Genomic DNA, 15538 nt, shown 5'->3' on the forward strand with positions numbered 1-15538 from the left:
ATGAAATGCCTGTGCAAATAATGCCTAAAAGTATAACAAACCATTTCTACAAGATTCAAGTGGGTAAGCCGTGTTGTTGTTGGTTACGACACTAATTTACTAATTTGCCATAATTTGCTTTTCCCTTATATTTACACAGTTATGATGGCTGTTCAGTCTGAGGAAGAGTGCTTGAACTCGAAAGCTCATGCCTTGAATAAATATTTGTTGGTCTTAAAGGTGCTTTAGGACTCGGTTTTCATTTCCGCAAGAGTAGTTGTCCAAAGTCTTTCCCTTCAATGTATCGCTGTAAATGTTCACAACAAATCATCAACATCAGTACGATCGTTTCGGTCAATATGACTTTTCTCAGTTTCTCTTTCCAATCTCTGGATCTCGCCGTCTTGAACTTGAAGGCAGAAATGTAGCGCTATAACGATCGCTATAACGATCTTGAATTTATAAGATGCTAAAGGTGTGATAATGGACCTCCCTGGTTTAATTCGCTTGTTTCAAATATTCTCCATCAACACCTCACGGGAGACTGAATGAAGACTGTGACTTATTGACAATTTTGAGATTAAGAAGGTTTCTGCCTTCAAGGCTGCAAGATGGCAAGATTCAGAGATCTGAAAGGGTTCCTGCAAGTTTTTTGTAATACTTATGTCTTCGTATTCTCTTTTGTCAGCTGGCAGGGGCTCCTGGGAATTGTAGTCCATGGACATCTGGAGGACCACAGGTTGACTACCCATGGTTTAAGGGGTGTTTTCCCCCCATGCCATGATAGCAATTTAGTATTGGTATTCTGATTTATGGCTTATCGCTGTGGTTCCCTTTCATTCATCTTCGCCTCCAAGTGGGGGCCTGGAAAACTCCAGACTTCAGGGATCCAGACTGCAGAGAAGAAAATTTCTGCTTTGGAAATCTAGCCTAGTAGCAGTGGTGGCTAAACTGTGGCTCTCCAGGTGTTTATGGACTACAATTCCCATGAGCCCCTGCCAGCATGGCCAATTGGCAGGGACTCATGGAAACTGTAGTCCATGACCATCTGGAGAGCCACAATTTGCCACCCCTGATCTAGTGCCTAGTGCAGTTTGGTTGATATATCTTCAGTGGTTGCTCCTAGATCAAGGCGTAAAAAAGGAGATGATTTTTGTCGATTTGCCCCTCTTGGTCCTCCAACTTTCCCATCATGCTTTTCCCCAGGGGCCAGTGTCCCCCAGTGGCAGATTTTGGGGGCTTATTTTCAGGAAGGGCAGGCAGGAAAACTGCATTCAATGAGAGGATTTCGCTGGGATCCAAGCCAATGTGTATATTTGTGGATCCAGTTTTATTATCTGTATATATGTTGATGATATGGCTATTTAGTTTTAGTATTTATATTCCAACATGTCTCTTGAGCCTCAATAGGGAGAGGGCCGATCAAACGGTCGCTATATACCACACTGGTGCCACACTCCCTCATGGGGCCTGCTAGTTTCGCTTGCCAAATTCTGGCCTCTTTATGAAGCAAGACGAGGCAGCAGAAACTGGAACCGTGAAGTGAAGGGTGGCACAGCAGGAAGCGGGCAGATCTGGTTTGACCTGAGGTATATCAAAAGGCCGCATCTGCACATTACTAGATGTTGCACTGTCATTGCGCTGTAGGAGTCATTTGAAACTGGGCCGCCTTGTCCTGGAAAAGAAAACCAGGTTCAAACTATTGTTACAACACAGTATCCTGCATTGCGTGGATGTGGTCCAAGAGACACTCCTCATGGAAGGACACTGCTTCATTTCACCACCAGCACAGATGCAGTGTTGGTTCCTCCTCAGCCACTATATTGTCTCAGACTGGGGAGTAGGGGTGGTTTAGGATGAATTGCACAGCCCATCCTAGCTAGGTGAATGGAGGCCACATCTGGAGCATTTTGGGAGCCAGCTGCTGTCAACTCACAATGAAGCGTAAGGACACATTTTGTTCTTGGGCCGAGCTTTCAGGAACTGAATTTATTTTTTAAAAGGCCAAGAGCCAATTCACACACAACCTTGAACAGTACTGTGGCTGACTGGCCACGCCCCATGTTGCTTGAGGTGGCTTGGAAAGTGGTGCTTGGCCTTTTTACCTCAGGGGCTGAAATGGAAATGGCTGGTCCAGGGGTGAGGGCTGTCCTTAATTTTCACTGCCACGGTGATTACACCTTGGTGGTAACTCTCGCCCTGCTTCCTGCAGCATGTTAACACCTGGTCTTTGGCCTGTTTTTTCACCTCAGGTAGGAGAGAGAGAGAGAGAGAGAGAGAGAGCAGCCATATCTCAGTGGTAGAGAATCTGCTTAGCAGGCAGAAATACCTGGCAACTCCCGATAAAAGGAACAGGTAGGAGGTGATGTGAAAGATTTCTGCCTGACACCTTGGAGAGCAGCTGCCAGCCAGAGTAAGCAATACTATGTTAAATCAGTGATCTGATTCAGTGTAAGGCAGCTTCACGTGATCCTTTGTTAGGGAAATGCTGTGGCTCTGTGGTAGAAGCACCTGTTTGGCCTGCAGAAGGTCCTAGGTTCAATCCTGAGCAACTCCAGGATCAGGTGAGCTCCAGGATTGAAAGGATCAGGTAGGAGGTAATGGGAAAGACCTCTGCCTGAGTCCCTGGAGAGCTAGCTGCTGCCTGTCAGAGTTGATAGATCAGTGGTCTGATTCAGTATATGGCAGCCCTATGTATTTCTGTGACGGAGCAACTGCTTGGCGTGCAAAAGGTCCCTGGTTCAAACCTCAGCATCTCCATCCAAAAGGACGGGGTAGAGGTGATGGGAAAGACCTCAACTTGAGAGCCAAAGCCAATCTGAATAGACCAGGCTTTTTCAACCAGGGTTTTGTGAGAGCCCCGGAAATTCCACCAACTGGGTGGAATTTAGTTATTTTTAAATATATTTTTAATTTTAAAAAATCAGGTGATGTGACCATATATGGCAGTGGTTCTCAATCTGGGGGTTGGGATCCCTTTGGGGGGGTCGAATGACCCTTGCCCAGGGGTTGGGGCAGGGCAAGCAGCTTGGCTGGGGGGGGGGCGCCATCTACACAACAGCCTTGTAGGGTAGATCGAGATTGAGCGTTCGTCTGTCTGGAGCAGCGGAAAAGAGCGAGATCGGCATGGTGGGACAAGAGGCAGAACTGAACTGAGAGACCCCGTAATAAAAAAAACCAATTTATATACAATCATGAACCATGGATCTTCACACCATTGGTGAGTTTTGGTTTCATATCTGTGAAAGAACACGTGCATCATTTTATGGTTGGGGGGTCACCACAACAGGAGGAACTGTATTAAAGGGTCGCAGCATTAGGAAGGTTGAGAGCCACTGATATATGGTTATGTCAACCAGCCTCCCCCCCAATGGCCAATGGAGGGGTGAGAAGGGGAGGGGCCCCGGCCATACAAGTCCTTGCTGACCGAGGGTCATCACATGTACTAGCAACTGGAGTCCAGTGAAGTAAGTACTCTCATGTTAACTTAACTGCGGAGGGGTGGAGCCTGTTTCTAGCATTGGGGGGCAGATGGAGGTGATGGAGCAGCATAGGCCTGCCCCAACTGTGTTTCTGCAGGCTCTCACTGCAAGCTTCCTTTGGTAAAGAAAGGCAAACTGGTAGCCAGCCCAGAGTGCTGGAATGGGACCAGCATACCTGCAGGACTGCCTTTCCCCTTATAATCCCCCCAAAGTCTTGCAATCTTTGGATGAACATCTGCTCAGGTCCCTTGCCTGAGAGAGGAGAAACTTGCCAGTGGTCCCAGCCTGGTGCAACAAGCTCCCAGGAGAGATCAGGGCCCTGCAAGACCTTACTCAGTTCTACAGGGCCCGTCAAACTGACCTGTTCCTCCAGATTGTGGCCCACAGTAACATCCACCAAAACAGCTAGGAGGAGAAGTCAGAAGATTACATCCCTGCTAGAGAACTCCCCTGTCTGGAAATTTTAGAGGGGGTCATTTTGTATATTGTAACCATTTCAATTGATGATATGATGCTTTGGTTTATTACCCGCCGCTCTGGGGTAATCACTTGCATGCTGATTTTACTGTGTTGACCAGCCCTGCGTGTTTCGGAAGGGCAGGCTAAACATAAAACATTTATTTATTATGCATTATTCATGTGACGACTAGCTTGTATTGTCATGGAAAATCCTACTCATTTTCATGCTTATCCTCTTGTGCTCTCTGCCCAGAGAAGCAGACAGGTAGACACGGGGTGTGGGCTGCACTGTCAAATTCAAAGCAGCAGGCATCTGCAGGTATTGCATACGGCGGGGTGGCTTTTCCATCCTAGCCAAGCCATTGTAGCTGCTGGCTTGAGCCCACACCCGGAGCCAAAGGGATTTGTTTAGCCTTTATTAGTATAATTTGTGGCTCTTTTAAAATATTTGCTGAGCTGTTTTCTGTGCTCAAAGGGCGTCTCTGCCCAGGAGACCAGGTTCCAAGGACAGAACCAGTTCCTTCTCTCTATATATATATATTTGTTTTGTTTTTAAAATGAACAGGGAATAGTTGTGGTGGAACAGTGGAGCCTCCAAATCCCAAGGCAGTGTTCCTTTGAGTACCAATTGCTGGAAGATGGACCAAAACAAGGGAGGACTATGGCCTTCATAGAGGAATGACTGTAAGGATCAGTACAAGGGGAGGGCCTGTGGCTTTAGAGGTACCGTGTCTGTCTGACATGTGAATGGTTCCAGGTTCAGTTTTGAGATCTCCGGCGAAAAAGGTCAAGGAGAAGGTGACGGAAAGACCCCGTGAGCTGGTGCTAGAGTACACAATGACCTTCATGGATCAATGATGTAATATCGTATTAAGGCAGGACAAAGCTTGAGTCCAGAGGCACCTTAAGGCAGGACAAAGCTTGAGTCCAGAGGCACCAACCAAGTTTTATTCAAGATATAAGCTTTTGTGTGCAAGCATACTTCGTCAGATATAAAGCAGTATAAGTATAAAGGAGTAAAAGGCAGCTTCATGTATTCAGTAACTGCTCTGAGCCGCAAGGGAGGCAGTATAATAAAACTAATAAAATAAAGGATAAAGAATCGGCATGGTGTCGTGATTATAGCGTCAGTTTAATAGTTGGGAGACCCAAGTTTGAATCCCCATTTGTGCCGTGGAGGCTAGCTGGGTGACCAGTGAATAACACTCAGACCATTTCTGCACCAGCAGTATCGTTCAGATTTGCATTTTTAAAGGGCCGGCGTTTCCGTCCGTTTCAGCATTAAAATTTGCCTGTCCAGATGCAGTCTCAAATTGCTGTCTAACTTAATGCACGTTTTGTGAATTTCCGATGTCAGTGATTTCATCAGTAAAGGCTGCGTCTAATCCAGGACTGTACAGTGCGGAAATGCATGCATTCAGGTATTTCCCTGCCTCTGTCATTTTGAGTCGTTTGAGCAGGCTTGGCAAAGATGGGAAAATGCCAGGTGCGCTAGCTTAGTGACCTGAGCCTCCATTGCAAGGGAGGCATCATAGAATCATAGAATCATAGAGTTGGAAGGGGCCATACAGGCCATCTAGTCCAACCTCCTGCTCAACGCAGGATCAGCCCTAAGCATCCTAAAGTATCCAATAAAAGTGTGTATCCAACTTTTGCTTGAAGACTGACAGTGAGGGGGAGCTCACCACCTCCTTAGGCAGCCTATTTTCCTGCCTATTCCACTGCTGAACTACTCTGACTGTGAAATTTTTTTTCCTGATATCTAGCCTATATCGTTGTACTTGTAGTTTAAACTCATTACTGCTTGTCCTCTCCTCTGCAGCCATCAAAGATTACACCCAAGTTCCTAGCAGATTGTGCAGAGGTTGGTTGCACCATGTCTAGGTATGGCAAATGTGCTTCCTCACCCGGTCCTTTCCCACCTAGCCACAGGACCTCTGTCTTGGAGGGGCTGAATTTCAGGCGTTTCTGCTTGAACCAAACCATCACTGTTTCCAAACATCTGATGAATGTTTCCAGGGGAAAGTTGGAAGGGCCCTCCAACAGGATGTTCTCAAAGCTTTGTTGCGAGTCTTCCTCCACACTCACTTTAACTGTCTCAGCCCATGTTGTCTCTTGAGTACCAAGGAGCTTGCTTGGGATGGGGTGGAGAGGGTATCAGGAAGCATCTGGCTGTGCCAGGTCTTGACCAGCTCATCTGATAAGTTCCCAGGAGGCATCAAATCCCACAGAACATTCAGGAAACCATCCAGTTCCATAAGTCTCTGATGGTGGGTCAAAATGCGTCCTCTGCCTACATAACGTGGTAGTGGTACACTGAGGTGGGCCTTCAGGTTTGACCATGTTATGGCATTAACTGCCACCAGATCCACTTCAACCCCTGCTCCAAAGATCAGATCCAGGGTAGGGCCTGCAATGACCTGCGGGAACCCTAGTGTTGCCATGGAGGCAGGCATATCTGCATGGACATTGAAGTCCCCCAGAATCTGTAGTCTGGGAAACTGACGTGCAGGCGGCTGCGGTCTACAGGAGGCTCAACAGGGCATCTGGTGGTGTGTTGTTGTTGTTGTTAGTTGCGAAGTTGTGTCCGACCCATCGCGACCCCATGGACAATGATCCTTCCTGTTCTCTACCATTCCCCAGAGTCCATGTAAGCTCGCACTGACTGCTTCAGTGACTCCACTTCATTCTCTGTCTTCCCCTTCTTCTTCTGCCCTCAATCGCTCCCAGCATTAGGCTCTTCTCCAGGGAGTCCTTCCTTCTCATGAGGTGGCCAAAGTATCTGAGTTTCATCTTCTGGATCTGGCCTTCTAAGGAGCAGTCAGGGCTGATCTCCTCTAGGACTGACCGGTTTGTTCACCTTGCAGTCCAAGGGACTCGCAAGAGTCTTCTCCAGCAGCAGTTCAAAAGACTCAATTCTTTGACGCTCGGTGGTGTGTTAGGCGGATGGCATTCCCACCGGATGGTCAAGTTCTCGCCAACACATTCAGTGCAGATGACACTAAATTGGGAGGGGTAGCAAGCACACTAGAAGACAGACTCAGAATACAGGATGATCTTGTCAGGCTAGAAAACTGGGCTAAAATGAATAAAATGAATTTCAATTGTGAAAAATGTAAAGTTCCTCGTTTAGATAGGATGAATCATATGCATCACTACAGGATGGGTGATAGTTGTCCTGGTAGTAGTATATGTGGTCTTAGCAGACCAGGCACTGAACATGTGTCAGCAGTGTGACTCGGTGGCTAAAAAGGCAAACAGGATGTTGGGCTGTATCAAAAGTAGTGTCCAGATCACACGAGGTGATGTTACCAGTTTACTCCGCTCGAACCAGAACCAATAGGTTGAAATGAATTCAAAAGAATGTTTGGCTAAACACTTGGAAGAAGTCCTTGAGTGTTACAGTGGCTTCTCAGTGGAACAGGCTTCCTTGGGTGGTGGTGGGCTCTCTTTCTTTGGAGGTTTTTAAACAGGGGCTAGATAGTCATCGGACAGAAATGTTAATTTTATGAACTTAAGTGGATTGTGAGTGGGTGGGCAGGAAGGGATGTGCGAGTGTTTGTCTCTTGTGGCCCTTCCTCGCATACCCAGGGAATTGCTGATTACCAGTGTGGAATGGTAGGTGAATTCCCTCCAGGCCAGGCCAAATTCTAGAGATTTTTGGTGGGGGGGGGATTTTTAGTGGGGGGGGTTGGACTAGATGACCCTGGAGGTCCCTTCAAACTCTATGATTCTATGAATGCCTGAGATCTTTTGTGCTGGAAGTGTTCTGAAGGAGTACACCTCCCAGTCCAGGATAGCCTCCTCCCTTGGCCTGAAGCCCGAGACTGATGGAGGAACGAGAATGCGTCGGGGGCGGGGGCAGGGGAGCCTCCTTGAAGATGACTGTTTCACCCTCCCTCACCCAGGTCTCGGTCATGCATGCCAGGTCAATCCCATGCTCTGTTTGCAGAGTTTAGGATTCATTTATTGTTAATTTACCTGGTGTTGCAGATGTGCTGATCCTCCTAGCCTCCATCGCTGCATTTCTGGGGATTAGATGGGGTGTGATCATTGACACATGGCAGTTGTCCTTGAGAATACCGAGGGTGACTGCTGTATGGCAAATTGCATCTCCCGCTTCATCTTGTCCAGGCTTCTCCCAGCACCATACTTTCCATGCCCTCTTATTGTTGAGATCCCTGACCCTGTCGGGCCCTTTCCCCTATAATCACCACCCTCTCTGTCTGGTCGAAGTCATCATTCAACGGTGCTTCTATTCATTCAGTTCTGACACTCCTCAACAACCGTTCAATTTATTCCTCTAATAACAGTCTACCTAGTCTATTACAACCCTGATAATCAGTTCCCTATTCTTTGTTGTCCAACTACTTTCTTTCTCTCATCCCGCTCTCTCTCCAGGTTCAACCTACCTCATCACTACCTCTCTGTCACTCATATCCGATACAGTCACCTTTTGTTCACTACTCTTACTCTCTACACTCTTTATTCACTTACTCTGACCTCTTCACTACCTCTCTTCTCAAGTTCTAGACACTCACCCTCTATTTTGCTTATACTCTCTCCTTCGTATCTCTTTTACTCACCTACCCCTAACTAGAAGTTGTTTTTATACTCTGCTTTTCATTGCCCAAAGGAGTCTAAAAGCAGCTTCCAGTCGCCTTCCCTTCCTCTCCCCACAAAGGACACCCTGTGAGGGAGGTGAGGGAGGTGAGGCTGAGAGAGCCCTGATACTACTGCTCGGTCAGAACAGCTCAATCAGGACTAGCCCAAGGTCACCCAGGTGGCTTCATGTGGAGGAGCGGGGAATCAAACCCAAATCGCCAGATTAGAAGCCGCCACTCTTAACTATTACACCACGCTTTCCACACCCTCCCATTATCATTCAATAATCTTACCAGTAACCCTATTCCTAACTTCTATACATTTATTTACAGTCCCTTCCTTCCCACTTTCTGTTCCGTCTGGGCCAGATGAACAATTCCTGTTTATAACATCGTCGAGCACTGATCGAGAGCACGGAGATTATATCAGTTCATTCTATGCAGTACATATTTAATGTTAAATAGCAAAATTCTCACTTCTTTAATGGTGGTCTTTAATACTCTTTCACTCCTCCCCAGAAATGTTTCACAGGTTGCTGTTTCTGGGCTTTTTGGAATACCTGACTGATCTGAAATAGGACGGTGAATTCGATGGACCCTTGGTCCGATCTAGCAGGGCTTTCAGCTATTCAGGCCAAGGTGACAATGATTAACATTAATAATAGCACCAATTTCTTTTTGTTTGTTTGTTTGTGCCTGCAGAGCAGAGCTACCATGTGCCCCTGAACAATGGTGCTCCAGAATGCAGATGCCATGGGGGTGCTAAGCCAGTCGGAGGAGTATCCGTGTCCAGCTTACTTGGAGAAGGCTCACTTGGAGGATGCATGTCTGCCGAAATGTTGCCGGTCGCCAGATAAGGAGGGATCCCCGACCCGTGGCAGTACGGGAGGCGACTCGCTCTCCTCAGAGGGTGGCTGTAGCCCTGGGGAGAATGCCGGCGACACGACAGAAGATGATGAGGCCAGCAGCACAGAGAGCGCCCAGAAAGGGGTGAGTATTAGGGCAGGTGGAGTCCAAAGTTGTTTTCACTCTGTAGCCGAGGATGGGGAGGAGGAAGAGAGGCACTTGTAACATGAATGAGCATTCTGGCTTTACGGCTTTTCTATTTTTTAGAATCATAGAATCATAGAATGGGTTGGAAGGGACCTCATAGAGTTGGAAGGGACCTCACGGGCCATCTAGTCCAACCCCCTGCACTATGCAGGACACTCACATCCCTATCACTCATCTAATGTAACCTGCTACCCCCTTGAGCCTTCACAGAATCAGCCTCTCCGTCAGATGGCTATCCAGCTTCTGTTAAAAAATTTCCAAAGATGGAGAACCGACCTCCTCCTGAAGAAGCCTGTTCCACTGAAAAACTGCTCTAACTGTCAGGAACTTCTTCATGTTGTTTAGACGGAATTAGTTCTGGTCCGTCCCTCCGGGGCAAGAGAGAATAGCTCTGCTCCATCCTCTACATTAGCGGTCCCCAACCTTTCTCAGGTCAGGGACCGCCTCCGGTGAGGGGAGAGCCGACGGCCCGGGTGCTGCGAAAACGTGCACGCGCAGTTGCTGTGCATGCACGTTTTCGCCACCAGGGGTGCTAACACGCATGCGCAGCAACTGCGCACATACGCATTTGTGTCACTGCCGTGCCGGCGGCTGTGCCTGCCTCTTCCCTTCCTTCTCGCTGTGGGCGGGGGGAGGCAGGCGCGTCTGCCTGCGGCCTGGTACTGTGGCCTTTGCGGCCTGACACCGGGCCACGGACTGGGGGTTGATGACCCCCGCTCTATATGGCAGCCTTTTAAATACTTGAAGATAGTTATCAGAACCTGTCTCATTTGTCTCCTCTCCAGGCTAAACAGACCAAGCTCCCCCAACCTTTCTTCATACGTCTTGGTCTCCAAACCCCTCACCATCTTTGTTGCCCTCCTCTGGACACACTCCAGTTTGTCTACATCTCTCTTCAACTGGGGTGCCCAAACCTGAACACATTTTTATATTATCTGCCCTATCTCCTTGGACTCAGGACGGATCACAAGAACAGCAGAAACATGTAAAAAGAGGACACAAAAAATGCAGGTTTAGAATAAGTACATCAAGTTATAAATATTAAACCAGGAATTTAACTAGTTGCCTGCTCTTCTATCAAGGAGAAGGGGGGGTCATAAAGATGGCCGCTTTGGGTTCTGACAGGGAGGCCTGCTGATGAGGTGTTCTTAGGCCTCAGCCTTAGGCCTGCCTTTGCCTTTGCAAACATAATGGAAAGAAGAGTGGGCTACCTTGGGTTGCCAACTCTGGATTGGGAAACAACTGGAGATTGCGGGGGGTTGGAGCCTGAAGGGGCAAGATTTGGGGAGGGGAGGGACTTCTATGGGGCATAATGCTATCTAAAGCAGCCATATTCTCCAGGAGAACTGATCTCCTTGCCTGGAGGTCAGTTGTAATCCCAGGAGATCTCCAACCACCTCCGGGAGGTTGACAACCCAAGGCAACCCATTTCAGTAATCCCACATTTGCATAAAGGGAGTGGCTTCCTGATTCACCGATTAATGTCCCCAGATGATGCATATCTCTGGAAACACCTGTCGCCTTTGCCCTTTGTGCTTGTAGGTGTACACTTAACCAAAAACATATCAGGACATGTTTGCCGCAGGCCGTATGAGGTGATGTGGGGCTGTTTTTAAGGAGGATCAGCTGACTGGCTAGAGAGTGTTTGTTCAGTGATGGGTATGAATTCTCCTGCAGGCCGGTTTCATTGCCTAGGATTGTTTCCGCACTAGGGATATTGTTCAGATTTGCATTTTTAAAGGTTTGAGGTTTTAGTCTGTTTCCGCACTGAAATTCACCTCTTTGGGCGCAGACCGTAATTGCTCCCTCGCTTGCCCTGCAGCAAAGGAATCCCCAGAAAACCAGTGAGGAAGGTGAGGCTGAGAGAGCTTTGATATTACTGAAGAAGAAAAAGAGTTGGTTCTTATATGCCGCTTTTCCTCTCCCCAAAGGAGGCTCAAAGCGGCTTACAGTCGCCTTCCCTTTCCTCTCCCCAAAACAGACACCCTGTGAGGTGGGTGAGGCTGAGAGAGCGCTGATATTACTGAAAAGGAAGAAGAGTTGGTTCTTATATGCCACTTTTCTCTACCTGAAGGAGGCTCAAAGCGGCTTACAGTCACCTTCCCTTTCCTCTCCCCACAACAGACACCCTATGAGGTGGGTGAGGCTGAGAGAGCCCTGATATTCCTGCTCAATCAGAACAGTTTTATCAGTTCTGTGGCAAGCCCAAGATCACCCAGCTTGGCTGCATGTGGGGGAGGAGTGGGGAATCAAACCTGGTTCTCCAGAATAGAAGCTGCCGCTATCAACTACTACACCAAGCTGGTTCTAATTCGGGCTGCCAATTGCAGAAATGTGTGCAGTTGGGTTTTTACCTGTGCTTGCCATTTTCAGTCGTTTGGGAATGCACCTTTCTTTGTTGCTCTCCCCCCTCCCTCCATTCTGAAAAATCTACTTTAAAAAAAAACGTAGTGATTGCGTTACAACGCAATTTCTACACTTTTAAAAAAGTAATCTTGCAATCCTACACAACACTGTTATGGAGTTACAACATTGTAATTTTATTGTACTAACATTGTAATGTTATAACCCAGGTTTTTAAAATTAATTACATTTGCTACACTTTGATAGCCTGTACGACCCTTCCCACTCTCGGATTGTATGAGTCTAGTTCAGCAGTGGGATGGGCTGCCTAAGGAGGTAGGGAGCTCCCCCTCACTGGCAGTCTTCATGCAGTGGCTGGATAGATCCTTATCCTGGATGCTTTTGGCTGATCCTGCATTGAGCAGAGAGTTGGGCTAGATGGCTTCTAAGGACCCTTCCCATTCTAGGATTCTATATTCTGCGACTTGGATACGTTTGCATGAGTTTGCACTTTTGCCTTTGCTATTTTTGCATAATTCATCCTGGCTTCCCTAATCTTAGGGAGGAATAAAGGCAACAGCCCCTGCTCCCGATAACTGGAAGCCTGGTTCAGGAAGCCTCCTGGTTTCTGAGTTTCCCACAAGCGGCACCCAGATGTTTTTGAGCATGTTTGCATTGCAACCAACCATCAGCACTTCCTCCATTTTTTTAAAATCAAAGTTGAGATTTGCAGATAGCCAAATTCTATACCGAATGCGACATTCTGCACCTTTCCCCTCCAAGGCACTCACGTCACTGTACGTGCCTCTCTGCTCTTCCGTCTTATCCTTACAACAGCCTTCTGTGGTAGGCGAGGCTGAGGGGTACTGTGTAACTCAAGGGTAACCAGCAAGATTCATGCAAAGGGGAAGAGCGGAACCCTGGCCTAACATGAGGTTCTTACCGCTACCTTTTTAACCTTTTGACTGTGAAGGAGCCCCTGAAATATTTTTCAGGCTTTATAGAGCCCTGGAAGTGATGTCGGAAATGTGGCCGAGTCCATTACGGCAGGGGCAGTCAACCTGTGGTCCTCCAGAGGTCCACGGACTACAATTCCCATGAGCCCCTGCCAGCGAACGAATTGTAGTCCGTGGACCTCTGGAGGACCACAGGTTGACTACCCCTGCATTACGGCAAGCTATAAGGGAAAGACAGGGGGGCTTTTGGGAAGCCCAGCTTTGTGGCATAGGCTAATATAGTCAGATCCAAGGCTAATCCGGCAGCTAGGCAAGGGGCGTTCAGTGGCGGCTTGCCATTGCATGCCTTCCCATCCTGACCCTGGTGTTCCTTGGAGGAACTACCACCTAAATCCTTGGAGATCTCCCATCCAAATACTAGCCAGGGTTGGCCCTGCTTAGCTTCTGAGATCTGACGGGATCGGACTTGCCTGGGCTATTCAGGTCTGGGCAGGTCCTAGTCAAAGTGAGCCGGTATGGCAGGGATGGGCAAACTGTGGCTCTCGAGATGTCCACGGACTACAATTCATGGGAATTGTAGTCCGTGGACATCTCGAGAGCCACAGTTTGGCCACCCCTGCTCTAGAGGAAGACAATAAGAAGAGCCCTACTGAATTAGGCCCGTGGTCCCTCTAATCCATTGTCATGTCTTGCATGGTAGCCAACAAGGCACAGAGGCTGAGGTCTTTCCCCCATGCTGCCTCCTGGCACTAGGATTTAGAGGTTTACTACTGCTGAATGTGGAGGCTTCTTTTAGCAGAGGGCCCCTCCAGTTCAACACTCTGCATCCCACAGTGGCCGAATGCAAAGGGCCATCCAGAGGCCACCCAGTGGGGTCAGAACTGTGGAAGTCCCCACTGTGGCTCTCCCAAGCATCATGTTCCATCTCCCCCTGTGGCTAAACGCCACTGATGTGCTTCTACTCCATATGTTTATCCGTTCCCCTCTTGAAGTTGTCTCCATGAATCTAATCCCCCTTTTCAAGAGGGTTTCCTTTCACCCCCGGGGATATCTTGAATAAATTAATTAACGACACTTTATTTTGCTAACCCGCCCGTCCCATGGGGCTGATGGCAGGCAACGAAATTCCTAAAAGACAGCCGTCAATACTAATGAATAACACGAAACGTTTAAAGCATTTAAACAGAAACTTGTGCCTCTCTTGAGGTTCGATCCCAGGCCTCTGATGACTCCTCTAGACGAGTCCTCATTTGTCCTTTCCCGAAACAGAAAAACAAGCCGCCTCCCCCTTTTTTTCATGTTCCTCACAGTTTCGCTTCACCCCTTTGATGGTTTTAAGCTTTTTGTTTATTTCCCCCTAGTTATACGATACCCCTTTGGCGACTGGGTAACGACAATGACGTGCAGGACTGATTCAAAACACATGCTGCCCGTGGGCGCCTGTGACATCTCATTGTACCATGCTTTGTTCCCAGGACGAGAGCCCCTGCGCAGGAAGGAATGGGTGCCCCACGGAATGGGATCACCCACCACCACCCCGTCATCATGCTTTGAGCAAGATCTCGGCTCTTGAGAACCGGATCAAGGAGCTGCATCGCCAGAAGAAGGAGATGAACATTGAGGTAGGCCTGGGCCTGTTCTTCTCCCTCCCCGGTGTCATGGGGACAAGGATGTCTGGAGGGCAGCCACAAACACCTGTATAACAGGTATTGTCGAGGCACCACGCCCTGGCAGGCAGTGGAGTGCAGGGGAAGAACTGGGGGAAAGTCACAGATAGGACAGAAACCAGAACCTCCTGGAAGAATCTGTCACTGTGGCTGTCCTGTTGTGGGGAGTGCATCAAGAGCTGGCTTGGGGTAGTGGTTATGAGGGGCGGCTTCTCAGCTGGAGAACTGGGTTCAGTTCCTTCCTCCTCCTCCTCATGAAGCCAGCTGGGTGACCTTGGGCCTGTCACAGTTCTCTCCGAGCGTTTTCAGCCACTCCTATTTCTATTGTGAGGCGAGGAGCGGGTAAGCAATGGTAAGCCGCTTTGAGAATCCTTTGGGGAGTAAAAAGTGGGGTCCAAAATGGGGTTTGATCTGTGTAGGAACGTTCAGGGCAGGGGTGCTCACCAGATGTCCATGGACTGCAGGGCTCTAGTGCCCTGCCAGCACATGGGGTTCTGTCCCCCCTGTTTGGACCTCTGGTGGACATGCGAGACTAGATTTGGACCTAGACTGGATGATGATTAATTACATTTATTTCGTCCAAAGCTTTCGTCCAAAGACTCATGGTGGTTCATATAAAACAATCCCCATGAATGCTTCTGTCCCTTCAAATCAACTCCGTCCCAGCATACCAAGATGTCAGAATCCCTCCTTCCTCCCGCAGCCACCCACCGAGGCTTTCGCCCGATGGAATAGCACAGCCTGCGGGGCGCCCGCTGCTCTTAAAACCTGGCCTCAACCAAAGACCTGGTGGAAGATCTCCATCTTGCAGGCCCTGCAGAACTGTGATAGCTCCATCAGGGCCCTCCGCTCTCCCAGGAGCTCATTCCACCAGGTTGGGGCCAGGACTGAAAAGGCCCTGGCTTGGGTCTAGGCCAGGCATACTTCTCTGAGGCCAGGGACCTCTAACAGATCAGTACCTGCTGAGCAAAGAGCCCAGCCGGGGGCATAAGGAG

The 15538-nt window shown here is 48.6% G+C and overlaps 1 protein-coding gene across 1 annotated transcript in view; it reads left to right on the top strand.

Moving 5' to 3' along the window:
• The window catches only part of LOC143837218 (pleckstrin homology-like domain family B member 3), a 54095-nt gene that overhangs the window by 6693 nt on the left and 31864 nt on the right, over positions 1-15538 (top strand). The window contains 2 exon segments of the mRNA XM_077336811.1: positions 9227-9514; positions 14352-14498. Coding sequence (XP_077192926.1) covers positions 9254-9514; positions 14352-14498 — 408 coding nt within the window. The 5' untranslated portion in view covers positions 9227-9253.

Source organism: Paroedura picta, chromosome 5 (assembly GCF_049243985.1).
Source record: "Paroedura picta isolate Pp20150507F chromosome 5, Ppicta_v3.0, whole genome shotgun sequence".
NCBI lineage: Eukaryota > Metazoa > Chordata > Lepidosauria > Squamata > Gekkonidae > Paroedura > Paroedura picta.